Genomic DNA, 27,352 nt, shown 5'->3' with positions numbered 1-27,352 from the left:
TTGACCGGAAAATTAGGTTAAAAAGCTTAGCTAACCATACTACCGCCCTCTCGCCCAGGCATCTCCACACCTCAATGGGGATGCCATCAGGACCCATCGCTTTACCTCCCTTCATTCTCTTCAAAGCCTCCCCGATCTCTGCCTCCTGAATCCTCCTCACAAAGTGTCTGTTGGTATCATCTGATGAGTCGTCCAACTCGAAGGTAAGACCCTCATTTTCCCCATTAAACAACTTGTCGAAGTATTCTCGCCATCTGTCCTTGATCTCCTCATCCTTCACCAGAAGTCGATCTGTCCCATCCTTGATGCATTTGATTTGGTTTATGTGCCTTGTCTTCCTCTCACGGGTCCTAGCGATCCTATAAATGTCCTTCTCTCCTTCCTCCGTACCTAGCCGTTGATAAAGGTCATCAAAAGCCTGACCTTTCGCTACACTTACAGCTCGCTTTGCAGACCTCTTCGCTAATCTATAGCCCTCGATGTTGGTTGCGCTCTTGTCGAGGTGAAGGCGTTTGAAACACTCCTTCTTCTCCTTAATAGCCCTTTGCACCTCGTCATTCCACCACCAAGTCTCTTTCACTTCCTGCTTGCCTCCCCTACTCACACCAAACACTTCTGAGGCCACCTTCCGAACACATATCGCCATCTTTAGCCACATATCATCTACACCTGTTTCTTCTTCCCAAGGCCCCTCGCCTAGCATCCTCTCCTTAAACGTTTGTGCCGATTCCCCTCTAAGCTTCCACCACTTCGTTCTCGCAATCTTGGCACGTTTGTCCCGTGGGCACGTACCCGAAAACGAAAATCCGCCACCACAAGCTTGTGTTGGGGGACAACACACTCCCTAGGTATCACCTTACAATCTAAGCATGCACGTCTATCCTCTCTCCTAGCAAGGATAAAGTCGATTTGGCTCGAGTATTGTCCACTATGGAAAGTCACTAGATGGGACTCCCTCTTTCTAAAGAGGGTATTCGCTAACAGCAGGTCGTAGGCCACCGCAGAATTCAAAACATCCTCCCCCCCCCCTCGTTGCTACTACCATACCCGAAACCTCCGTGTACTCACTCATATCCTACATTAGTCGCTCCCACATAGCCATTGAGGTCTCCTCCTATGAAGAGCTTCTCACTGATAGACACGGTACTAACCATGCTATCAAGGTCTTCCCAAAATTGACTCATGGAGCTCTCACTAAGACCTACCTGAGGGGCATAGGCACTGATCACATTCAGAACCAAATCTCCAATGACCAACCGCACTAGGATAATCCGGTCGCCTTGCCTCCTAACATCTACAACTCCATCCTTAAGGCTCTTATCGATCAAGATGCCTGCACCATTCCTACCCGAAGTTGTCCCCGTGTACCAGAGCTTGAAGCCAGAACCCTCCACCTCCTTCGCCTTCTGGCCCTTCCATTTAGTCTCCTGCACGCATAGAATATTTACACGCCTCCTAATTGCTACATCGACTAGTTCTCTTAACTTACCTGTTAGAGACCCTACGTTCCAACTACCTAGATGAATCCTAGTTGGCTCGGCTAGCTTCCTTACCCTTCACACCCGTCGAGAGAAATGCGAAGACCCTTACTCATTTTTCACTACACCCGGGCGCAGATGTAGCGCGACACAGAGGCTGCGACGATCCGACCCTTGCTCACTTATCATCGTACCCGGATCACGATACGACGCGCCCCTGAGGGGATGACGACGTGGCCCTTGCCCATTTAACACGACACCCGGGTTCCGATGTAGCGCATCGCTAAGAGAGTTACGCCCCAACAAATTTCTTATGGGTTTTATTTCCATTTGAGTGGCTGATTTTTTACGCTGGTTCGCCAGACCTAACACAACCCTCACGCTGGTTCGCCACACCTAACACAACCCTCCACATTTTCTCATCGCGGGCTTAGGACCGGCAAAGGCAGTGTACAAAAAAATTGTGATCATGCGTTCAGATCCAGTATTGACCATGTAGAACCAAAAGAATCTGCCATGCTTTGCTCAGCAATGACATGGAACCAATCTAGTTGATAATTTGGGTATCCACAGCACAACTTCAAAGGATCCAAGCAAAAGAAACTATTGTTCTTGCCCATTTTATCTTTTACCAGTCATTGTCTCAGTAAAGTATGTCAACCCAGAGGTTCCAAAAGGACACAATGAGCCAGCTGCAGCTTCTTTGAATTGGGACTCCGTACCTCAAATTATGCACATCCACCTGTCCTTTCTTGGCCCTCAGGTCATTCTATTCCGGTCCCAGTTGTAGGTAATGATACACATAAAAACACTACTGCATCAGTAATTAACCGCATATCAAAGCCATCATTAAAAGACTGTTCATTAGCTAGAAATAGTTGAGACGGATTCATGTCCAACAAGCAAATATGACATATTTTACTGCATAATGCTGACCAGGGACTTCATTTCTCATATGGATGGAGGTTAGAAAGGTATTCTGCACTCTGTACTTCATTTTACAAGAACGGTCAAAAAGGGAGTTGACAGTATATGTAGGCATAGCCTTTGGATGTTTTCCTTGTTCCAAGTTCCAACCATATCATACAACGGCTCAAACAAGAAAATGAGGAAACTGGCAAAAAGGGAGGACTTACAAATTCAACTGCACTAGTGTTGAGATGTAAGGAAGTGAATAGTATCTTTAAGTGCATTGATGAAAACATCCACCTCCTCTTTTGTATTGTAAAAGTGAAGACTTGCACGAGCACTTGCATTGATACCAAGGGTCCTATGCAAAATCTGTGCACAATGATGCCCTGATCGAATTGCTACGCCATGCTGAAACAAAGGGTCACCAAACAATATACTAGATTACCAGTACTGATGAAAATTCATTCACTGTAAGTAAACAAAAGAAGCATATAAAAATAATGTTAACCCAAACATCTGGTACTGGTAGTAGTTATTCCTGTGCAAGCCAACTTGATAATACAGTCAGAGAGAGACAGAGAGACAACAAACAGGAATTTTTTTTTGGCATCAGATTAAAGCTACTGCTGGACGCTGCAAGCTATAGTTTCTCCTTGTGATACAATTATAATGTCAAAAAGCTATTCCTTAAATACAGTTAAAACCTAGGCAATGCAGCAGAGCAAGAACAGACTTTAGAAAGCTGAGAGATCAGCATTACAAAATAGAAACACAGAGTTATCCAGTTGCCATAAAAGTTCTATTTATGCAATCTGAAACTGTTGACTCAAAAAACAGAATCAATGTTTAGTATAAACCAAATGGTTGATACTTCAGCATACCTGGAGATCAAGAATTTCTGCAATATCAGTCGGATGAACATTCTCAACATTGAAAGAGCATAAAGGAGCACGGTGATCTGTTTGGGAAGGTGCTGGACCATATATCCGGATATTTGGAACTGAAATAAGGCTTTCATAGAGGTATGTTGCCAACTCTTTCTGAATAGCCAAAAAATAGCAGAAGTGAGCGTGCTATCACAAGAATGGCTCCCTTATTCTTTCTACAGTGCAATAAGCCTCTATAAAACAAATGTTTCAGAAAAGGATATGACACCAAGATACAGATCTCATATTGACCTCATATTCATGGATCTGATCCATGCCAATGCATGATAGATAGTCAATTGCTGCCCCCAATCCTATAGCTTCTCCAATTGCAGGAGTTCCAGCCTCAAATCTTTTAGGACCAGATCATAAAGTAAGAGATGATGCAATAAATGTAAGTAAATAAGGGAAGATATACAACAAGAACATTACAATAATGACGTGCCAATTGATAAATAATTAAAGGTTACTATCCTGTAATATTCAAGGTGTGCCAAATGAAAATATTCAAGTTCAATACCAGAAGAACATTAAATGCAGAATAAAGCAGAATAAATGTTTCTAAGAAATTTGATGTTTAGTGTTTGTGACTGTCTGTTTGAAGGTCATTCAAGGAGATTATGCCATGGCCATCATTGTACATGACAATATAATTATGCCCTGTTGTATAGTAACTTCTTATCACTGTATCAGATACTCTATAGCCTGTACTGACTATCTAGAGAACCATGATAGTAGACAATGGAAGATCTACAAAGATGAAAGCAGTTCCTCACCTAGAGGGAGGCTCAGCATATGTGGATTTCTCATTAAACACATCTGCAATCATTTCACCACCACCTGCAGTGATATCATAGAAAACCGAGTCTTAGCACAGCTGTCTCGCTGCAGTAAATGATTAGTACTGAATTTATCCTCTCACACAGACTGAACAAACTCCCTACACCTTACAGTATCTTTACCTAAGAAAGGCTCCATAGATGACAACATCTCAAATGTGCCATGCATAAATCCAACGCCTGTAGGGCCACACATCTGAGAAGTTTAGCCCATAATTTGTGAAGGTCAATTATTCCGCTATTCCAACATGACTAGAAATATAATTACTTTCAGATAGTTAATAATAAAAACCTTATGTGAGGATGCTACAAGAAAGTCGGCACCAAGTTTCTGAACATCAACTGGCATATGAGGAACACTTTGACAAGCATCTACAAGAACCTTAGCTCCAACTCCTTTTGACCATGTTACAATCTCCTCCATAGGAAGCATTGAACCTTTAAGTCATGAACAAAAGTGGGAGAATACCTCAGTAATTGTGCCATCAAGATAAATTGATAGGAATAGAATGAAACTAATCTTAAATAGTATGATACAATCATGAAACATTTGCAAGAAACTTAGCTTGCAACATAATCATCATCATAATATGCTTAATTTCAGCTTGATTGGGTATTAAAAAGTATAAATTATCATATAAAGGTCTAATGCAGCAATCCAAATCACAATTTTGTCATTCCTACAGTCTACAATATATTGATAGCTTTTTCAAAGACTATAACTGCCAGTATAATCGACATGGCCTTTATGTCCCTTCCAAATAAAATATCAACTTACCAAGTACATTCGAGACATGATGGACAACAACTATCTTTGTTTTGTTTGACAGAAGCCCTTTTAACTGCTCAATGTCCGGAGCCTCTTCTTTAGTCAGCCCAACATACTTTAAAGTGGCACCAGTCTTCTGGGAAACAAATTGCCATGGAACAATAGCACTATGATGCTCCGCAACAGTAAGAAGAATCTGACAAACAAAATAGGAGAAAAGATTTTTTTCAAGAAGTACAAAAGACTTCATAGTTTCCAAAAAATAAATCAGATATTGAGGACTTTATCCTCTGGCAATCATTAGATGGGCACTTCACTATAAAAAGACAACAAAGAAATGAGGACAAGGCTTTTTTTTTAACACAGATGCTCGTGAAAAGCCAAAACTGCGATAAAAGTATTTTCACAGTTCCACGAATCATATAGAAAGTTAAGAACATAAGAAGCAGGTATGATAAACTGCAAAACATAATGAAGGCAATAGGAAATAGAGGACTCACCTCATCTCCTTGTTTTACGTTAGATAGACCCCATGAATAGGCTACCAAATTGATAGCTTCTGTAGCATTACGTGTGAAAACAATCTCTCTGCTATCGGCTGCATTGACAAAATTTGCAACTTTTCTTCTTGCACCCTCATATGCATCAGTAGCTTTCGCGCTGTTGCCATTGAAGCAAGCATGTCAGATAAGGTACAATTTATGTACACATGCATGGGTAAGGAAAAACACAAACAACTCAAAACACAAGATGAATGCAAGAACAATAACCAAATGATACTATGAATCGATATATTTAATATATCTTCCTAATGTAAGTGCACAAGTTGGATTATTTTTCACATATTACTGAAAAGCCAATATCATCAAATATCACATGATTCTATATCAATAGAAGCAACATTTGGTATAGGAAGAACAAACATAGAAGAAGTTAACAGAGTGAAATAAAAGCAACAGAACAAGTCCTGCACATGCACAGCATATAGCCTGGCTTAGATACACTTGGTAATAGTGAACGCTCATTCTAAGGCAGCATTAACATGGACTTCATAGTTTTGATACATAGCATCAAGAAATAACATAAAGATGTATTTATTACCTGAGTGCATGAATACCACGATGAACATTCGAGTTGTACGATCTGTAGTACTCATCTAATGTTTTCATTACACTATAAGGTTTCTGTGAGGTTGCACCATTGTCAAAGTAAACTAATTTGGCACCATCAAACTCCTGCAAGTTTCAATGGTAATAAGTGAGACCACGGTCTACTAACTAACAGAAGCTAGTATTAAACAGATCATAAGGCTATGATTTGCAATATAAAATGACAGGATCCAAGAAGCAATTAAAAATAGACCTTACTTGTGCTTCGCAGAACAAAATGTAATCAAGTTTAGAGAAATGTAAGCAGGCTTAGAAATGGGATCAATCAGATCAAAATCCACACACCAACATTGATACGCGCACCAGACAAGCAATGTGCTACAGAAACCCACATCTTTTTTATAAGAAAATGGAAATGGTTTTAGGCTGTAGCAAATCGAAAAAAATAAAATCCAGACAGCCAAGTGCATTCATTGATTAGCTAAATAACAACAAACACAGTAGTATCTGCCTGTCTATGGGGCATCGATGATCAGAGAAGCAGCAGCAAAACCAAATACAGACTAGTGAAAGTCCACAAATTGTAAGGCATAAACAAACACAGACTAGTGAAAGTCCACAAATTGTAAGGCATAAACAAACATCAGTTCATATTGACTACTAAATGAGTAAAAATTTGCATGCCCTAACCTTAATCCAAACCAAATTGTGCCAAAGACTCATTATTGTCAAACCTCAACATACATGAGAAATTAATTTTCTAAGCAGAGACAACAACCAACAAGATTTTTAATGATATTTCATCTCTACAAATAGGACCTGAATCTAACTGAGAAACAGCCCTCAATAACTAGTGGCACTCCATGAGTAATTTCTTAGCTGGGATGAATGAATACTGAATACCAAAACTTGCTATCATATTTTTTCCTTTTCTCGAACATGCAGGAGATCTGTGTATCTTTATATTAAAGAGAGAGAAACCCTTACGAAAGCAACAGCCACGCCTCAACAAATGAGGTCTGAGCAAGTTGCAAGAAACCCAGAACATGATCACCAGATAACAAATCAGAAAAGGGAAAACTTGAACAGAACAACCTAGTCCATCCAATTATCCAAGACCAGACTCATTATCCCTCTAGCATCAGCAAGACACCAGAGATGAGCCTCCTCTTTAAAATCCTACTGGACTTCCTGGATGCAGGGGGAAGCACTGTTGAAACACATTTGCTTTGAAAACCTGCTATGATACTGATAATTCAGAAAAACGAAACTAATTTGGCACAATCAAATTCCTGTAAGTTTCAATCACAATCTACTAACTAACAGAAGCTAGTACTAAACAGGATTGAACAGTGCAACAGAAAATCATTGGCACAATTTCTCGGCCGCATTGACAGTAGTAACTGTCAAAGAGACGAAGACATTAAAAATGGTCCTCACTTGTGATTCAAATAATAACACACCAGCATTACATTGATACATGCAGCAGGCAAACAATGTGGTACAGAAACCCACATCTTCATAAGAAAATGGAATCGCTTAGGCGGTAGCAAATCGACAATATCACAATCAAGATAGCTTAATGCAGTTGAGATATTAGCACCCAAATAAACCATAACGATTGAGCTAATTCAGTTGTCCATGGGACATCATTGATCAGACAAGCAGCAATGAAAACAAATACGGAATAGTGGGAAGGCTGCGAATTGCAAGGCATAAATAAAGATCAGTTCATCTTGACTACTAAATAAGAAAAGTTTGCATGCCATAACCTTTACCCAGACCAAGCAATGCCAATGCACCATTCGATGTCAAATCTTCAACAAACATGAGAAATTTGGTTTCACCATTCTAAGCAGGCACAGCAACTACAACAGGTTTTGATGAGAATTCATCCAATCAGAACCTGGATCCTACTCAGAAATGGACCCTTAATAACTAGTGGGACTCCATGAGCAATTTCTTAGCTAAGGTGAATGGATACCAAAACCTCCTATGATAACAATTCACCTAAAGGAAACCAAAACTTATCATGTAATAGTAGTAGCCAGAAATGCAAACTGTTAAATTCGTAGCTAAGTTGTAAAACCTCCGGTTTATGATTGATTGAACAGTTTCCCGAGAAAACAAACGGGGAGTTAGGAGGGAGGAGTGACCTGGTGGAGGATAGGGAAGTCAACGCGGGTACGGTGCCCCAGCGAAGCGGCCGGCTCCGCCTCCCGCGACGGCGCCACCACGGCCGCTGCGTGTCGGCCCCGCCTGGAGGAGGAGGGCCTGATGAAGCCTCCACCGATAGCGGAGCCGGGGAAGCAGCAGCGGAGCGCCGCTGCCGCCGCCATGCGCGCCGTGGCCGGGCTTCGGGGGGCGGTGGCGTCGGCGTGTGGTCGTCTGGGGGCTTGTGGAGTTGAGCGGGGCGGCTTGGCTATGGTTTCCGTTCCGTTCCGTGGACAGGTGGGGGCTAATGGCCGATGCGTGGAATATTCCAGGCCGTGACCGGGCCAGGCCCAACTAGCTTTTCCCTCGTGCGGCTGGGCTTCTGCTGCTGTGCTGCGGGCCTGGTATGAGGTACTCCCCCATCCTCAAAAATACAACTTCCGATTTCAAATTTAACCAAATTTATATAAAATAGTGCTAATATTTAGCAAACTTTTCAATCACAACTGAAATTTGTCTACATAATATATTATTAAAAATAATATTGAATATAGATAAAAGTTTATGTCGGTGCTTTACCGTCAAGCCCACCGAAGAATACCCCCGAGGTGGTAGGTTGCAGATAAACTGTCGCTGAGATTAGAAACTCGAAGGTGCGAGGAACATGAAATTTTTGGCAGGTTGAGGCCTCAATGTGCTTAATACTCTACGTCATGTGTGGTGAATTGTATTGTCTTAGATTGATTATACTTTGGAGGGGGTCCCTACCCGCTCTTATATACTCTGGAGAGATAGGGTTACATGGAATTCTAGCCCGATACTAGCTTAGGAGTCTTACCCGAATACTACATAGGTAGTTTTTTTAGTTTTTTTATGTATTAACCATTCCTACTCGTCTGCGAATACTTTATAATATCATGCCTCATCATTTATTCCAGAATATTTTATGCTATGTATGTAGTTCCGTGGCTCCGGACCTGATAGTTGACCATTTGACTTTCTATTCTTTGTTATTGATTGGGTAGCTAAGAGTATGTCTAGCAGATTACTCATCCCTTTTCCACTGTAGAAAACTGCTCTTCTAATTATTGGAGGTGTTTCAGCGTATTACCAATACAAAACACACCTCTCTCAGCTAAATGAAGGGGACTCATCTATCTACCCTAGCTTTTGATGATTATGTTTTGGTTGTCTGCTTCACCAACCACTAAAAAAATAAAATAATTATTAATTATTAGCATTATGATATTGTTGAAATGTGATAGCATGTCGTTCGAAATTTTTTAAATAAAATTTTGACTTCTGATGCTTCTTGAAACTTTTCATACGTATCACTAACACCCCGCCCTAAATCTTCTTCCCATCTCTTCTTCCCATCTTTCACAGCCCTGGCTGCCACAATCTTTGATCCGAACGATAATAACAACGGCCATCATGTTAGTGTGCGCCTTTATCCCGACACTATGACTCGATAAGCGTAGTCATGGACTGTCAGCTCGTTGGTGTCGCCGTCGGCTTCTTACTGCTTTCGTATCACTAGCGCGCTCTCCTTTCTTTACTTTCTTTTTAAAGGGGCCGTTTGAATTCGTGGACTAAACTTTACTCCCCCATTACATCGGATAAATATCGGCTGTTTGGACATCAATTAGAAGTATTAAATATAGATTAATTACAAAACTAATTATATAAATGGAGGCTAATTCACAAGATGAATCCATTAAATCTAATTAGTCCATAATTTGATAGTATTGTGCTATAATAAACATATATTAATAGTGGATTAATTAGGCTTAATAGATTTGTCTCGTGAATTAGTCTTCATTTATGCAATTAGTTTTACAGTTAGTTCATATTTAGTTCCCCTAATTGGCATCCAAACATTCGATGTGACTTGAACTAAAAATTGGTCCCTGTATCCAAACAGCCCTAGAGTAATCCACACTTGCCCACCTCCTTCTACTATTTATAGGATAATAGAAAGAAGGTATGATAATCGCAATTCGGAGTTGAAGGAGACTTCAATCCTGATCTGATGAGAAATTTAGTGGACCAAAGTTGAAGGTATGATAATCACAATTCGGAGTTGAAGGTATGATAATCGCAATTCGAAGTTGAAGGAGACTTCAATCTGGGACTTCCTCCGCTGCTTCCGCGTGCTCCAACCGCCCCGCTTGCTTGGTTTTTATGTCATCGGCGACTGCGTCCCACGCCCGGAGTTTGTTCCGATGCCGACGCCGCGGACCCCGAACCGCGAGCTCAGTGCCTCATCCGTCATGCCAGCAGTAGCTCAGGGTTCGACACCTTCTCGGAGTTCTCGTCAAGGGTCTAGGACTGCTAGGACAGTCGCGTCCTCTTCAACTTCACCGAGACCATGCACGGCATGCGGAGGTTCGGGGTCCGCGACCCGGTGCGGCACCCTGACCGAGGCCTGGCCGAGTTCCTGCCGCCGCCACTGTCTCATGCTCCTAGCTCTCATGGTCCTTCAAGTTCTCATGGTCCATCTAGCTCTCAAGGTCCTTCGAGCTCTGTGGCCCTTCTCCTCGTGCTCCAAAGAAAAAGGGAATTCTTAGCTTTATCTCTCAAGGTTTATTTGCGTGCTTCAACGTAGGATTCACAATGCGCAAGAGATCCATGACCACAAGAAGCATGTGGATGAGCAGCTCCTTAAGATTGAGGTGAGACAAAAAGAAAATATGGCCAAGTATGACATGCCTCACTCACCCCTTTGTGCTCCTATGGACTTTCCTCCTCCACCGACTTTTTACAACCCTTGAGAGGAGATGGGTGGACCTTCCATGATGTTTGGGGCTCCTCAAGTTGATGATGATGAAATTGAAGAAGATTTGGGTGGGCGTGAGGAGTCAGATGACGAAGAAGATGATGATGTCCCTGCTACTGACACACCCATGGATGATGATGAAGAAGAAGAAGGTGACGACGACACGAGTAGTGGCTGTGGAAGGGCCTTTCCTTTTTGGTGCTTGACGCCAAAGGGGGAGTGAGCTCACCATGGTGGTGGATGTTGGGCTTTGTCTATCTTTTTAGCATCTAGTAGCTTGAACCTTGAACTCTAAGTGCTTGTGGACAAATGATGAAACTAGTATGTATTATGTGTGATGTGCCAAGTGAGAACTTTTAAATTTGTAAGACTTATTTGTGATTCTCTATGCTATTGTGATCGTAGAATTTTATCGCTTTTGTGATGCTCATGACTTGGTGCTTGTTTATTTTTACTTTATTCTTGTGATATATCTTGTCATATGCATCACGTTGATATTTATCACACTTTGCACCCCACGAATGCAATGATATAGGGGGAGATCCTTTTGTCGGAGGAAATCTCCTGCCGGGTGGCGGAATGCACCCGCCTAATCCTAGTTAAGGATGGGTTTGGAGGAGACCTAGGAGCACTTGATCGATGGGCGGATGAACACAGGAAAGACACAAGGATTTTAGAGTGGTTCGGGCCGCCGGAGCGTAACACCCTACGTCCACTTGGGAGTTGTATTGACTGTGTAAGCCTAAAATTGTCCTTGTGTTCTAACGCGCGCATGCTCCTTTTATAGTCCAAGGGAGGTGCTTACACTGAGCGGGGCCCCGACAGGTGGGCCCGGCCAACAGGAGCTTGTTCTATGAGATATGGAGATCTTCATCTCCAGCTCCTCTCTGTAGTCCTCTTGATCGGGAAGTTGATGTGCGTATCTACAACCAGGATATGGCCGTGTGCAGCCTCTGCTGTCAGTGTTACCCAACAGTGAAGCCGTGCTACCACTGTTGGGTCAGAACCTTCTGTCAGGTGAAGAAGCAGCGCTGACCCGATGCGTCGTTGCCTTCGCGCGCACTGTTGCAGCGCACGCCTCGGCTCACCTGTTGCTGGCCATCATCACCCACGCGCGCGGCCCTGTGATGGGACTACACGCCGTCTGCCTGCGCGCGGAGCACAGTGACGCGCCGCCTTCTGATCAGGCGGGCTTACCGTGGTTCAGCCTACCTGCCCTGTGTGTCAGTGGCAGGCCATACTTTTGACTTGGGTGCACCCAGCCCACCTACCTGCATTTAATGTGGTAGTTAGGCTGGAGTCCCGCGAAGGGCCTTCTGCGATGGGCACGTGGCAGGGCTAGCCCCACTCCTGCCGCAGAGGCGGCACGTGGCGGCACCGAACCCGTTCCCGGGGGAGGGGGTCCGGGCCCCCGAGTCCGGTCGGAGCGGTTAGGCCCGTGGAGGTCTGGGCCCCACACGTGGCGGCCCCGGACCTCCCTGGGGAGTCCGGGTCCGCGGGGACCACCCTGGAGCACCCCTGCCCTCATGGGCACGTGGAGGCCCCGGACCTATTAGAGCACGGGGGAGGTCCGGAGACCATGATCTCAGCTGTCAGGCCCAGGCCGTATGCCACATCACCCAGAGGGCGAGGAGGATGTTATGGATAACCTTACACCCGTCTGGATGGTCGCCCTGTCAGGAGACTCACTGACAGGTTATCACACTCTCCTGTGAGGCGACAGCGAGACGCTATGGGTCTGGACACCCTAGCAAGAGGTACCCCTGTCCGTATGTACCGACAGAGGCCCCCGGGCCCACCTCGGGTGAGAGAACGAACCCGCAGGTGGGGCCATATCCCAGCGTTGCGCCGGGTGGACAGCTTGTTCCCGCCGGGAAAGGGCATGAATGTCTTTTCCCCCTTAGCGGGATCCCGGAGGGGCCCATCCTCCGCCCGCGCCGTGCGTGTCAGGCGGTTCAGATTCTTGTCTTATTCGAGCCCATCCCGCGGCTCGGGTGGTTCGGATTCCGCCTTTCCCCCTGCCTCCAGCAGCCACTCCTTTGACTGGCGGGCTCGGGCCCACCGGTCATTGAGCGTGAGAGGAGGGGGCCTGGTGTAGGCAGCCATTCGGTTTCTCCTCGGTTGCCGTGGAGCTCGAGAGGGTGAGCAGCTTTTACATAAAAGGTAGGCGCCGAAGGAAATGGCTACCTTTTCGCTCTTGCCTTCAATAGACGCCGCAGCGCCCCTTCATCTCCGCACACACCTTGCAATCAACTTCCTTGCGCTCGGCATTCCTTCTCCTTCCTGCTCCCTTGCGATCCATCCCCCGCAATCGCAGCGCCCATCAACATGTCTACGCTCCCTTTTTCGCGCCGCTTCCAGAGCCAGACCCAGCTGGACTTGGTGCGCCGCCTTCTGGGATGGACCGCGCCGGAGCACGCCGGGAAGATTAGGGCCGGCAAAATCCCCCTCCGTGACCTTGCCGCGGGGGAGTTCATCCTCTTCAACTTGTACGCCATGTGCGGGTTGGTGCCTCCGATCTCCTCCTTCTTCCTCCTGCTCCTAGAGGAGTTCGGCCTCCAGCTTCAACACCTCACCCCCCACTCCGTCCTCCTCGTGGCGGTCTTTGCCCACTTTATGGAGATGTTCGTAGGGGTCCATCCCTGCACCGCCATCTTCAGGCATTTTTATGCCTTGGTCGGGACAGGGAGGAGCAAGCGCGAGGTCGGCGCCTACTACTTCCAACTTCGGCACGGGATAGCGAACTCCTACATCAGTGCCTTCTCCAACTCCAAGTGGGAGGATTGGTGTGAAGGCTGGGTCATCGCCAAGGCCGACCCCAACGACCGCCTGGAGCTGCCAACAGAGAGGCCCCAGAGCGACCGGAGCACCTGGAAGGCCAAGACGTCGCTGCCGGAGGAGCTCCGCCCGGTCCTTGATCGGGTCAAGAATCTCTCAAGGGGCGGCCTGACATCCCTGATGGTGCTGGGTGATTTCCTGAAGCGGCGGATCGCTCCCCTACTGCAGCGGACCAGGATGGCCTGCATGTACACGGGGCTGAACGACTGCTGTAGGATCGCGCGGGGGCCCGGCTCCGATTTCTCCAGGGCAGAGCTGGAGGCGGCGTTCCGGACGCTGATCGGCGAGGCGTTCAGCCTGGAGTCCCTGGTCCTCCCGAGCGGGATCAAAGCCCTGTGCGAGGACCAGGCGTTGCGGTCGACGGTCCTAGCGTCGATGCCAACCCTAGACGAGGGTGGCCTGGCGGTCCGGCAGCTGGGAGGCGACCCCAATCGCGGGATCCACATCCCCGGTGCTGCTCCCGACCGCCAGCAGCGCGCCAGCCAAGGTCCCGGGGGGCCAAGTCCTGGAGGTCCGGGCCCCGCCGGGAAGGGAAAGGACAAGGTGCCGGTACCGGAGCACCGTCACAAGGACGATGCGGGTGCCGCCCCGACCTGGAGGGACAACAGGGCGTAGGGGGCGGCCCCCGCGCAGAGCAGCCAAGCAGAGGGGTCCAAGTCCCGGAGGCTCCAGCGTGGTGACGGCTCCTTCATGGGGGAGCCGGCCCCCAAGCGTCAGAAGATGGCGGAGGTGGAGAGACAGAGCAGACCTCCACCACCTCCGCCGCAACGCCAACAGCTGGAGGAGAGACCGGAGGAGGCGTGGCAGCATTCTCCGGAGCAGCAGATTCCACCGACGCCACCGACGATGCGACGCCCAGCGACGCCACCACCACCGACAGAGCCAAGGCCACAAACCCCGCCCCCGCCGCTAGAAGCGCCAGCGGCCGGGGACCTCCACCAAAGGTTCGGGGGGTCCTCGGTAGGAAAAGGGGTTCCCCAATTGCCCAGGTCAGTTGGGAGTGGTATGACTTCGTGTAAGTAGTCTTCTCAGAGCTTTTCATTTCTCCATTTGTCTTCTGGGGCCCTAACCATGTCGGTGATATGAAAGGCCCCTTCCTCCGGACACATCGAGCACGTCCGCTGGAGCCGCTCCAGCTGGGGGGTCCGGCCCCCAGCCAGTACCTTCATCTTCCCCTGCTGGGACTCCGCCCACACCAGCACCAGTAGCTACCGGACCCAGAGGTCCGGAGCCGGAGGCCACCACACCCCCAAGGTCCAAAGCCGCCCCCCAGGAGGAGGCCACCGGACCTGCTGCGACGACCGAGGCACCAGTAGCAGCAGCAGCGCCGGACGCCATGGCGGAGCCCCCTCCAGCTGAATCAGCAGCAGAGAAGGCTGCAGCAGCGGCAGAGGCAGCAGCGCCGGAGGCTGCGGAGGTGCCGGAGGCAGTGGCGCCGGAGGTCGCAGAGGTCGCCAGCACCACCACTCCACCCGCGCAGGAAGAGGAACCGGAGGTGGTGCTGGGGAGGCGCCTTCTCCCGAGCCCAGCGGAGATCCCCCTCCCCCGCCTTTTTGCTAAGAGCCAACAGGTACAGGAGGAGCTGGCAGGCATCCGCCAGGAGTGGGAGAGGCTGGAGGCGGAGCACCTTCGGCTCTCCGACTGGGAGCGCCACCTGGGGGACCGCATCAAGACCATCTCCGCCCGCTACGCCGGGGAGCGCGCCGAGCTCGCGCTGGAGCCCGAACTCCTGCAGGAGCAGTTATAGAAGGCTCTCGACCGAGAGGCGGCAGCTGCCCAACGGGAGAGAGCGGCCGCACGGCGGGAGAAGCATGTCTATCGAGCGGGAGCTCGTGGCGGAGATGAGGGTGAACGTGGCGGCGGACAGGGAGAAGACCGCCCTGGAGCTGACCAACCAGGCCAAGGTGGTGGTGGAGCTAACCAAGGAGCAGGAAGCTGCCCTTGCGGAACGGGAGGCAGCCGTGGCGGAGAGAGAGGCCAAGCTTGCCGCCCACGAAGAAGAGGAGGCGACCCGGATCCAGGAGCTCCAGGAGCGGGAGGTGGCCGTGGAGGAGGAACTGGCGGCCGGGACCCGGAGGCTCCAGGAGCGTGAGGTGACCCTCCAGGAGAAGGAGGCCAAGGTGGAGGAGTTCCTGGCGGAGCGGAGCGCCAGCATCAGCCAGATCGTAAGGTGGGCCGGTGAGGTGAACCCCTCCCTGAATGCACTCGGAGCAAGCCCCATCTGGGTGGCGGAGGCCCCATCTTCACTTGGCGCCGCCCTCCAGGTGCTGGATTCCACCGCCGAGCGACTGCGAGACCTGGAGTCCGGCATGCACGACCTCCTGGAGACAGAAGGGCGAGCAGTTGCCCGGGGGATGGCAGAGTATATCCTTACCTACTTCCGGAGCCACGACCCCACCTTCCAACTGACTCCCGTCCTGGTTGGTCCCATCCAGGCGATGGCGGCCGCCGCGCAAGAAGGAGTACAGGAGGCGGCAGACATGGTGGTGTCTCGCATCTGACGCCGCCCCGGACCTGCAAGGAGTGGGGACGCTTCCGGACCACCAGAACAATAGGACTAGTATCTTTGTTATTTTTTTGTAATATAACTTTGTGATGTTGTGTACATTATCAGTAATGCATTTAAGTATTTCATGCGTCTACTTATTGTGAAAAAACTTAGCTGTTTTTCTGATTATCGATCCTGTGATGTGTTCTCGAACATACCGAGGTCCCCTTGGCCCCTTGGGAGGTAGTCGCAATGGGTCGGGACTAGCTGCCATAGAACCGAGGTCCTGCATATGACTTAGGATCGACGCTTAGTAGACGTACCCACGAGGTCCCGGACTTACCAGCGAGGATCTTCTGAGTTGCGTAGCGAGTCAGAGCATCAGGGCCTAGGTTCGGGGATTAAAGGGGTCCCGGCCCCTGGGTCCATGGTTCGAGGTACAACGGTACTCGCCCTAGGTGGGCAGGGTGTGTAGGCTTAGGATACAGAACCAGGCTAAGAGGCTACACAACCCTGGACCCCAACAAAGAACGAGCACGTCTCCCTGAAGCCAGTTCCCATATGTCTGGTTCCTTTTCTCCTACGAAACAGAGGTCCTGGGGTAGAGACGCAGCGTAGCAACTCAAGAAAGGCCTCAGGCAGGTCACAGACGTGAATGACCACATGGGGGGTTAGTGTAGCGAAAAGCAAAGAAAAAATAGAATCGCATAAACCTCAAGGACACACTGAGAACAAATATTTCCTTAATGAATTGGTACAGAAGAATTGTGCGATGTACGCCAGGGGCCGGGTTTACGAGGGCGGACCTCCACCGCCCTGGTCCGCACAGTGATGCTACCAATTACAAAGGAAAAATTTCCCCTCAACTAGGCCCTAGGGATAGAACTTATGGAGGTGCTCAATGTTCCATGGATTGGGTAGCTGCATGCCTTCCTCCGTAGCCAAACGAACAGATCTGGGTCGGCACACCTTTGTCACCTTGAAGGGCCCTTCCCAGCTGGGGGAGAGTTTGTGCAGCCCCTCACGATTCAGGATTCGCCTTAGGACCAGGTCCCCGACCCGGAGCTTCCTACTATGCACGAACCATTGATGATAGCGCCGGAGCGCTTGGTTGTACCGTGCGTTTCAGACTGCTGCTCGCCATCTTCGCTCGTCGACGAGGTCCACGTCTTGGCGACACTGTTGTTCCTGCAAGTCCTCATCAAAAGCTTGGACTCGTAGAAAGCCCATGGTGATCTCCGGGGGAAGGCATGCTTCGGCCCCGTAGACCAGGAAGAAAGGGGTTTCCCCAGTCGCCCGGCTGAGTGTGGTCCGGTTCCCCCATAGCACACTCGGAAGCTGGTCAACCCATTTTGAGCCATGTTTCTCAAGATCGTAGTAGGTCCGGATCTTGAGCCCTCTGAGGATCTCAGCATTAGCCCGCTCGACTTGGCCATTGCTCCTGGGATGCGCCACTGAGGCGAAACAGAGCTGGATGCCAATGTCTTCACAGTACTCTTGAAAGTATTGGCTGGTGAACTGAGTCCCATTGTCAGTGATGACCGGTCCTGAACCGACACACGATCGACTTGAGGAAGGCTGTTGCTGACGCCTTGGTGATGTTGACCACTGGGGTTGCCTCCGGCCATTTGGTGAATTTGTCAATGGCGACGTAGAGGTACCGGTACCCGCCAACGGCCCTAGGGAAAGGTCCCAAGATATCCAACCCCCATACAGCAAAGGGCCAAGAGGGAGGAATCAACTACAGTGCCTGAGTCGGAGTGTGTATCTGCTTTACATGGAACTGGCATGCCTTGCAGGACCTTACCAACTCAGCTGCATCCTGGAGCGCTGTCGGCCAGTAAAAGACATGTTGAAAGGCCTTACCAACCAGCGTGCGGGATGAAGAATGACTTCCGCACTCGCCTCCATGGATCTCCGCGAGCAAGTCGCGGCCCTCTTCCTGGGTGATGCACCGCATGAGGATGCCGTTGGTGTCATGGCGGTAGAGATCCCCTTCTACCACCGTGTACCATTTAGCCATCCGGACTATGCGCTCAACAGATGCTTGGTCTTCAGGAAGGAAATTATCTTTCAGGTAGTCCCGGATCTTAGAGATCCATGCATCAGGACTTTCCTGAGAAACTGGGCATGGCTCCCTGAGGTCTTCGGGATCCTCGAGGGAGCACACAACCCTTGGAGGGCTCCACGGATGGAGCATCGCCGGGACCGCTAGCTTCGAGGTGCTAGTCCGGCCCCCTTCGCCCAGTTCGGCAGGCTGGGCGGAAGGCTTCAGTAGACGCCTTTGGAAGACGCCCTCTAGCACGGGTGCCTGAGTCGATGCCCTCGTGGAGAGTGCATCAGCCACTGAGTTGCCTTCGCATGGAACATGTTGCAGTTCTAGCACATCGAAGTCCTTCTCCAGCCTCCTCACGTGGATGAGGTAGGCTGCGAGCTGAGGGTTATTGCAACAACACTCCCCCCGGACCTACCAGATGACGAGTTGGGAGTCTCCTTTCACCAGGAGCTCTCGGACCCCCAGGGACAGAGCCGCCGTGAGCCCAAAAATTAAGGCCTCATACTCCGCCATGTTGTTGGTGGCTTCAAAGTCGAGCTGCACCATGTACTTCACCTGCTCGCCATGTGGGTCGATGAGGACCACACTTGCACCAGCCTTTTTATTCCGTGTGGACCTGTCGAAGTAGAGCATCCAATAGGGTCCGGTGAACACCGGAGCCCTGACTTGAGGAGAGGGGTTCGATACATGGTCCGGACCCCCTGACGCACTTGGAGTTGGAGTCCATTCCGCAACAAAGTCCGCAAGGACTTGGCTCTTGATGGCATGACACGGCTGGAAGTCGAGTTGGAAACCAGCAAGCTCTGCTGCCCAATTGGCGATATTGCCCGTAGTGTTGGAGTTGTGGAGGATAGCCCTCAACGGGTATGAGGTCACCACCACAACCTTATGGGCCTGGAAATAATGACGGAGTTTCCTGGACGCAACAAGGATAGCATAAAGGAGCTTATGCGTCTCAGGGTACCTGGCCTTTGCCTCATGAAGGACCTCACTAACGTAGTAGACCGGCTTCTGGACGGTCTTGACTTTGCCTGTCGGACAGGATCCTTCTTCTTGAGCTGGGGACTCGCCGGACCCCTAGTCACTTGACATTTCCCCGGGTGGAGACCCGGCCGGACCCTCCGAATAGGGCCGGTTGTTTCGCTGGTGGAGGCCGAACCTCCCTCTCCAACAGTGGAAGCCGCAGGGGCCCCCTGCTGGAGCTGCTCGGACCTCTCAGCAACCAGCACCATGCTGATCACCTCAGTCGTTGCTGCAAGATAAAGAAATAGCGTCTCACCTGGGTTCGGGGCAACCAGGACCGGCAAGGAGGTGAGGTACTACTTCATCTCTTGGAAGGCTTGCTCTGCCTCTTCAGTCCATGTAAATGGACCGGACCCCCTCATCAGCTTGAAGAAGGGAAGTGCCCTCTCTGCCAGCCTCGAGATGAAGCGACTGAGAGCTGCAAGGGACCCCGTCAACCTCTGCACATCCTTGAGGCACGCAGGGGGTCTCATTGCCTTGATTGCCCGGATCTTGTCTGGGTTGGCCTCGATCCCTCGGTGGGAGACCAGGAAAACAAGGAGCTTTCCCGCTGAAACACCGAAGACGCATTTCTTGGGGTTAAGCTTTGTAGAGGTCGCGCTTAGCTTGTCAAAGACTTGAGCTAAATTTTCTAGGAGGGAATTTAATTCTCTAGTCTTGACAACGATGTCATCAACATACACCTCAACTATATCTCTAACCAAATCACCTAAAGTGATGTTCATTGCATGAGCAAAGGTGGGTAGAGCATTAAGCAATCCATAAGGCATTACTATATAACAATAAAGACCATCCACTGTTACAAAAGCTGTATGCTTCCTACCATCTCTAGCTGTCGGTGTTTAACCGGCTGCCCACCGTGGGATATACCCAAGGTGGCAAGTTTTGGGTGAGGGGACGCCGAGATCAGGAACTCGAAGGTGCAAGGAACACAAGACTTAGACAGGTTCGGGCCACACGGAGCGTAACACCCTACGTCCTGTATGGCTTGTATTGCCTTCTGTATAGAATGACCTAATGATCTTCTGTTTTGAGGGGGTCCCTGACCTCCCTTATATATCCGAGAGGCCAGGGTTACAAAGATGCTAACCAACCTTTGCCGAGGGATCCTACCAGAACATGTCTCGGATAGATCCTCTCCGCGTTGGTTAGCTCTATCTCCTATTTAAACGGGATAAATAAAAGATAAACAAAATGAATAAGAGATAAGACGAACTTAATCTCTTAAACCTCCATAGACTACGCTACATGCCCAGCCCGGTAGCCCCGGGTCTGACAAGCCCCCGAGCTCTTCGTAGCTGAGTACTGCAGGCTTATCGAGTACTTTCAAAGCAGTCTTCGACTTCTTCTGAAGCTTCGTCTTGAAACCCTGCTTCGAGTACTTCCTTGGCCGCATCGAAGCTATGAGGTGCTCATGCCCCGAATTTTAGTTCTGTTATGGTGTGCGATTAAAAAATTGCACTCCATATGGAGTAGCCCCCGAGCCTCAGGTTGAATCGGAGAATCAGGCTGAGGGTCCCATTAATTTGTAATCCTCCTTATCCTTCAAAGAAACTTGAAAAATAAGTAGTCGATGCCACGTACCCCGCAGCCCCCGAGCCTTGAATCCAAATCCCAGGAAATTGGAGATAAGGGTCCAAAAAATCGTGGCATACAGGCTAAACAATGATACTGTAAGGGGAGACCAAAGTGATGGTACAAATGATGCAATTAGACCAAAGATTCAAAAAACCCCTTCTTTCGGGCTAATTGGCCCTGAAAAAATGATTAATCAAATATTCAATCTAATCAGACCACCAAGTGACCCCTCACCTTCGGAATATTCAACAAAACGACTCTTGGTCTTCTGAACAGTAACTTTTCCCCATCCCGCAGGTTACTTAACCCCGCGGCCATAGGAGGGAAAATTGTGCTTTCAGTCCGCATTCCGCCAAAAACCACCAAAACCCCAATCTGAGCCGAACGCCGCCGCCACTGCCCAAGGAGATCCTCCTACTCCAACTTCCCCGCCCCTCTCCCTGCAGCCCCCGAGCATCTCGTGGCGTAGCGCATTGGAGATGGCGCCTAAGAAGTCGGAGATCGAGGGGAAGAAGAAAGCGGCAGAACCATCAACCGAGGAATGGTCACACAGTAAGTGCTCCCTTAACAATCTGAACAAACTGGTTTCCGAGGGGTTGCTCCAAGAGAAAAACCTTGTTAACTGGCGCCCCTCTTTCCGTGAACCTTTCCCCATGGAGAATGTCGACGAAATCGTCACATTCTTCCATTTTGCCGAACGGGGATTGGCCCTCCCCACTTGTTCTTTCTTCCGCGGCCTTCTTTACTACTACGGGCTTGAGCTCCATCACCTCAACCCGAATTCCATCTGCCACATCTCCATTTTCATCCACTTTTGTGAAGCATTTCTCGGAATTGAACCCCACTGGGATCTATTCCGCTTCCTCAGTCGAGCAAACCGCCCGTGGTGAGGGGGGAGTGGAACCTTGAACCCTCCGGCACGGAAATGATTCAAGTCAAGGAGCTGCTGGAGGCCATCGATGCACTGAAGAAGGAGGGGGTGACCGGCGCCGCGTCCAACCCATCCAGCAGCGCTGTAATCTGGGCTTCGAGTACACCGGCCCCGCTGACCCTTCTCGTATGTGCACAGAAGAGGTACCCGACGAAGTCGCGCTCCAGCGAGTTCAGCGGGTGCTGCTGGACGTGAACGCCGTGCCATACGTGCCCACTCTGTTCTCCACGCAAAATCCACCCCCGCCGGTGAGTGTTCGACTTCTTTTACTGAAGAAATCTGTTACTGCGCCGATGGTGTACTGAAAAACTTTTCTGCAGGGGCACTCGGAGTTGTACTGCAGCTACCCGCCGCAGCCGGACCTCCCCCGAGCGTATCACCTCCTCCCCTCTGCGGCCGCAGCCGCCAAGAAGGCTCGCCTTGCTGCAGCTCAAAGCCGCAACGAGTCCGCCGAATGCGCGAGCCCGCGGGCGGGGGAAGAAGCCGGAGAAGGACGCGCCCGGCCGCCGCCGTTGCCACCAAGACAACTCGCCCTGCTACGGTTCGAGGCAGCGGCGAGTCCTCCGAGTGCGTGGACTCGCCGGCGAGTGAAGGAACCGAGGGGGGAGCGCGCCGGGAGAGCTCCTCCGACCAGAGCTTGGAGTTGGCCGGCGCTTTGCCACCGGTGCTGAAGGGCCAGCGGCAGATGCGCAAACGCAAGGCCGAAGAAGTCGAGTCCTCCAGGTACGGAGTTGCTGTTTTGGCCAGTTACCAAGTTCCAATGATGCCGAACACTAACAGCACCCCCTTGCAGTCTTCCTGCTCCACCACCCGGATCTGAACCCGAAAGGGTGGGGACAGGCCCCTCCGACATCGCGGCGGTGACAATTGCCGTGGCGGAAACCCCTCCATCGGCCGGCCAAGCCTCGCCATCAGCGACGAGCGTTCCTCGGCGGGCCTGGCGGGTGAAGAAGGCTGCCAAGAAGAAGTCGACACTGTAAGTTTTGCTTCAATCGCTTGAAAAGCTTGACCGCGCCTGCGTGGATAACCATGTTGTCGATGTCGCCAGGGCTGCAAGTGCGGTGCAACTCCAGCTGGAACCGGGCAGGGCTGCGGCGCCTGCCTCAACTGCAGCAGCCCCCGAGCCCTCGGCGCCTGGGGGGCCTGTACCCGCAGAGGTGGCCCCTGAAGCAGATGCGGGGCTCCCCGACTTGCCGCCTCCCGAGTCCCGACAAGAAGGAGCCGGACCCGGTGGCGATGAACAAGTCGTGGCCCCGGAAGCGGATGCGGAGCTCCCCAACTTGCCGCCTCCCGGGTCCTGGCAAGAGGGAGCCGGGCCCAGTGGCGAGGAACAAGTCGTGGCCCCTGGTGCCGCTCCTACCAGTGGTACAGGTACGCGCTTACCCGCCCGCGGCTTGATGCCAGGGTCCGGGGACAATGTGGTGACTACTTCGTATGCTTGCAGGTGTCCAGCCGCCGCCGTCGGGGATGCCGCCGGGCCCTCGGAGAGTCCCCGTGAGGTGCTGAGGACCGGGCCAGGGTACCAGAACATCATCACCACCGACCTGGTGGATGATCTTCTGCTAACGGCCGAGAACCTGAAGACCTTCAAGAGCACCTTCAAGGAGTTATACGACTTCTCCATGGTAGTACTCGCGTAAAGTTCCAGGTGTGTGCATTGGTGAGTTGTTTAGTACTCATTCTCCTCCTTTGGCGCAGCATGTGATTACCAAATCCCAGAAGAAGTCGGAGAAACTCCGCACGGTTGTGAGTGACGCACGGGAGTTAGGTGCCCTGCACAAGCGCATCTCCGAGGAGAAGACGAAGAACTGCTATCTGCAGCGCGAGCTTGATATGCTGAAGCAGGAAAGGACTCGAGAGACCTGGCTGCTCAAGAATGACCTGAAGAACCTTGAAGAGGCCAACTCCGAGCTCCAACAACGGGTCAAGGAGCAACAAGCAGAGTACCAGGAGCAGCTCAAGGCAGAAAAGAAGGCGCACCAAGGTAGGCCCCCGCTTCCCTCGAGTACTTTTCCTTAGTGATTTCACTTGCTTGCTGAAACATCTTCACCACAGAGCTTAGGAAAGTAATAAAACACAAAGAGGAGCTGCTTACTGACGTGAAGAATATGCTGTATCGTCGTACAGATTAAGTCGAAAGGCTGCAGAAGGTGATCGACGACACTGAACGTCAGTTCGTCGACTGCCTTCAGCAAGTCAAAGCGCTGGGCGAGAGGGACGAGCAGCGGCGCAAGGAGCTGGAGGACCTCCAGGGAGCCGCCCAGGAACTGGTGGACATGGTGGACCCGCCAGAAGAAGGCGAGGCAGGCCCGCGGCCCCTGCTGGGACGGCTCCGTGAAGCCCCGAAGAAAATGCTCAAGTTCTTATCCGAAGCTCCAGTCGCTTGCGTAAGCAACGCCCTTGCATATGTAAAGTCCTTCGTGCCCAATGCGCAGTTAGGCATTTTTGCGCAGGGGATGGCGGCAGACTGCTCGGACGAGCGTTTTGAAGAGTACCTGCGTGAAGCCCAACCTGTAGCAGAACAAATTGTACACAGTGTACTGCAGGATTAGGGTATGAGGAACAAGTACTCGTTCTCTTGTATATATGTTTATGTCGATGTCTCTACTTGTGTGTGTGTGTGCCTATGCTGAGCGAATGTCCAGGCTTACAAGGCGCAAGTAGTAGACACTACCCCGGGGTGCAACGACCCTGAAGGTAGCCGTAGCTCCGTGTAGGAACTCGTCTAACAAGTGGCCCACAACCCGAAATTGTAGGCCTAAACTCGTTAGGAAGGAACGCGAGCATCATCGCGGGATTGCCGTGCGTAGGGCAAAAAATTAGGACTAGCTCGAGTGCGGCGACTCTGAGTGTAGTCGAAAATCGCTCCTGCTTATGAGCGTGCTCCGTAAGCTGTGTAAGACCCGGGCGGACGGATCGGGCTTGTTAGGAGCAGGTGCGGTCGTTGCCGCATTTTGGCCATTCTTTTGGCAAAAACATGACTGTTCTGAGTGCCGCCACTCAGGATGTAGTCGAGGTAGTGTGGCAGAACCGCTCGAATTATTCCGGCTCAAGTGCGCTATTGATCGCCGTACAACTGCAATCAGCTTAACGCACTTCAAACGGAACAATCCTTTGGTCTGTCGGGTCTCCGCCCGATTCAACCACGGTTCAGCAGGATCGAAGCAGGTTTACCTCGCACGATGGCGAGTTCACATCACAGAATAGCTCATCAACTTTAATTTACAGCCATATATATATTATTACAAAACGAGTTCAAGAGAAGTAAATTTATACAATCATGTTCAAACTGACAAGCGTAACAGCTTGTCTAAACTCACAGCGGAAGAAAAAGTTTTACGCGACTACACACGTCGCGAAGGCGAACGCCAAGCTTAGCCCAGGGCTTGGTGTCACTCCGGAGGGTCAGTGCCGGCCGGGGACGGGTCCCACTCCACGGACCAGCCAAACGGAACGGACGTTGGCCACCCAAGGTTGTCCGTGGGGTTCTCGTAGGTTATACCTGAAACAAACATTGGCAAGGCTGAGTATTCTAATACTCAGCAAGGCTTACCCGGGGTTGGGTATACTTAGCCCATAACTAGACTCCTGAAGGCATTGCAAAGGCTTTGGGTTTATTTTCAGCTGAAAAGTAACAAAGAGTATGAACTATTTTCAAGTTTTACCTTTCATTTTCTAGTTGAGTATTTATTCTAGATTAGCACCTACATTAAGCAAGCAAGGTAGTGATTATCATCCATCAAGATTATCCATCATTAGTTCCACTTCTTACTCAATGTGGCAGAAGTGATAAGCAATCTCAAGCTTCGTGAGAGGCGGACGATTCGAATCGAATTTAACCTTGCAAGGTAAACCTAACACACACGCTTGGAACACCAATAGGGCATTCCGAAGCAACCGTTTCCCTCATATTCCGGGTTATGGATCAGGGCCACCACAAGCGACTGCAGGACCGTACGCACACCCAATGTGTGCAGGACATACGTCTGTAGCGCGACTACAAAACCCGTATTCCTGTCTGCCTTGCAGAACGTACTCCCACACGTCGGTGCATGTAAACATAAAATAAAAGTCGAGTGGTGGAGACAAGTCCATTTGCCGGGCCAATCGGGTACTAGGCTTACCGCTTACCATATTTCGCGGCATGTGGCTAGTACTTTCAAAAACTTAGCCACCACTACCAAACATTTCGGCCTTAAAACTTTTATCGAAACAGACAGGGTAAAACTTCAGGTCATGATACAACACATGACCCTGTCCGTCATCCTTATAGTGGTTGCAGAAATGTAAACATGCAACTCCTATATCGCGCGAGTGACAGGAAATCACCCGACTTCTACCGGTTCTATTAGCGGAGCATCTATCCGATAAGGACTCGGGAGCATTACATTGGATTCCTAGGATTCATGCATCTAGGGTTTCATCTCAATTCCTAGACCTAATGCAAGATATAACATAGATAGACATAGATTACAGTGTAAATAAAGTAGTGGTATATGTCCGGGGCTTGCCTTCGGGAATGGGGGTGAGGGTAGGAGTGTCAGAGGTTTCCGAACTCGGGTTCGGAGCTTCAGTTAGCCCTTCGACGACTTGTGCTGGATCTTCTGGAAAGCCTTGGTCTTGCCCTAAGACCAGTTCGTAATCTCCGTCGTCGAGTGTCGTAGATTCTATATGAGATGCAACAAAGTTAATAAGGTGAAATTTAAATTTAGAAATCCACATTTCAAATATTATAACTCATCCAAATAGCACACAAACATGCATAGAATAAAGAGGGTTTAGTTTTGAAACACTATTTATAAGATATGGTAGAATTTTATTGTAATATAAATTAAATATTTGGATCAAATTTGAAATAAACTAAAATTTGATTTCAAAACTTTAAACAAAAGATCATAGAAATTTGATTATATATTAGCATTATAAAACATTACATTAGTGAATACTAAAAGATTCCAACTAGAGAAGGTTATACATTAGGTTTATTTTAAATTGGAAAGTTTCATAATAAAAGGGGTTAAGTTTAAATTAAAGTTAAGTTTGCAATCTTGCACAAAGTTACCTAGAGCTCATGAAATATTTAGGTCAAACTTTATAAGTAATCAAGTATTGAATATCAAGGTTACGCATAAGTCATTCCCTAATCTTAGGTTTAATAATGAGGATAAAAGTAAATTGTTTCACACTAAACTTTATTAACCAAAGTTATAGAATTTGAAATCTAGTTTCCAACAAAACTAGTTTTGTCATTTTAGGATTTTTCTGTGATTTGTTACAAATTTAACAAGACAGGTAAAGCTCCCACATAAAATAACAGATTCTCTTTACACATCAGCCCTTAACATTTTGCAGAAAGCCCCCTGGAAGAAAAACACAGAGAGCAATTGAGTCCAAGCCATGGCCGGCGGCGGGGAGCACATGTCCGGCCAAATTCCGGCCGGGGATGTCGCCGGCGGTGAGGGGGAAGAGGAG

At 49.7% G+C, this 27,352-nt stretch overlaps 1 protein-coding gene across 3 annotated transcripts; it reads right to left on the bottom strand.

Annotated features, from left to right (window-relative positions):
- Nucleotides 1–2,394: 2,394 nt before the first annotated feature.
- Nucleotides 2,395–8,481, bottom strand: LOC112873867 (cysteine desulfurase 1, chloroplastic). Of its 3 annotated transcripts, none has more exons than XM_025936953.1 (10): nt 8,190–8,481; nt 6,026–6,159; nt 5,425–5,584; nt 4,934–5,120; nt 4,448–4,593; nt 4,279–4,351; nt 4,093–4,156; nt 3,569–3,668; nt 3,272–3,430; nt 2,395–2,798 (listed from the first exon to the last, which is right to left on the bottom strand). In XM_025936953.1, exons 1-10 carry the CDS (start codon nt 8,370–8,372, stop codon nt 2,628–2,630), a joined length of 1,377 nt encoding a protein of 458 aa, XP_025792738.1. In that variant the 5' UTR covers nt 8,373–8,481; the 3' UTR covers nt 2,395–2,627. The 3 variants fall into 3 exon arrangements, with proteins under 3 accessions (XP_025792738.1, XP_025792746.1, XP_025792756.1); XM_025936961.1 differs by having other exon boundaries at nt 4,934–5,060; XM_025936971.1 differs by lacking the exon at nt 3,569–3,668.
- Between the last annotated feature and the right edge of the window lie 18,871 nt (nt 8,482–27,352).

Source organism: Panicum hallii, chromosome 1, assembly GCF_002211085.1.
Source record: "Panicum hallii strain FIL2 chromosome 1, PHallii_v3.1, whole genome shotgun sequence".
Lineage (NCBI taxonomy): Eukaryota > Viridiplantae > Streptophyta > Magnoliopsida > Poales > Poaceae > Panicum > Panicum hallii.
Note: the sequence above shows the minus strand (reverse complement) of the source record. Positions and strands in the feature narration are given on the sequence as shown.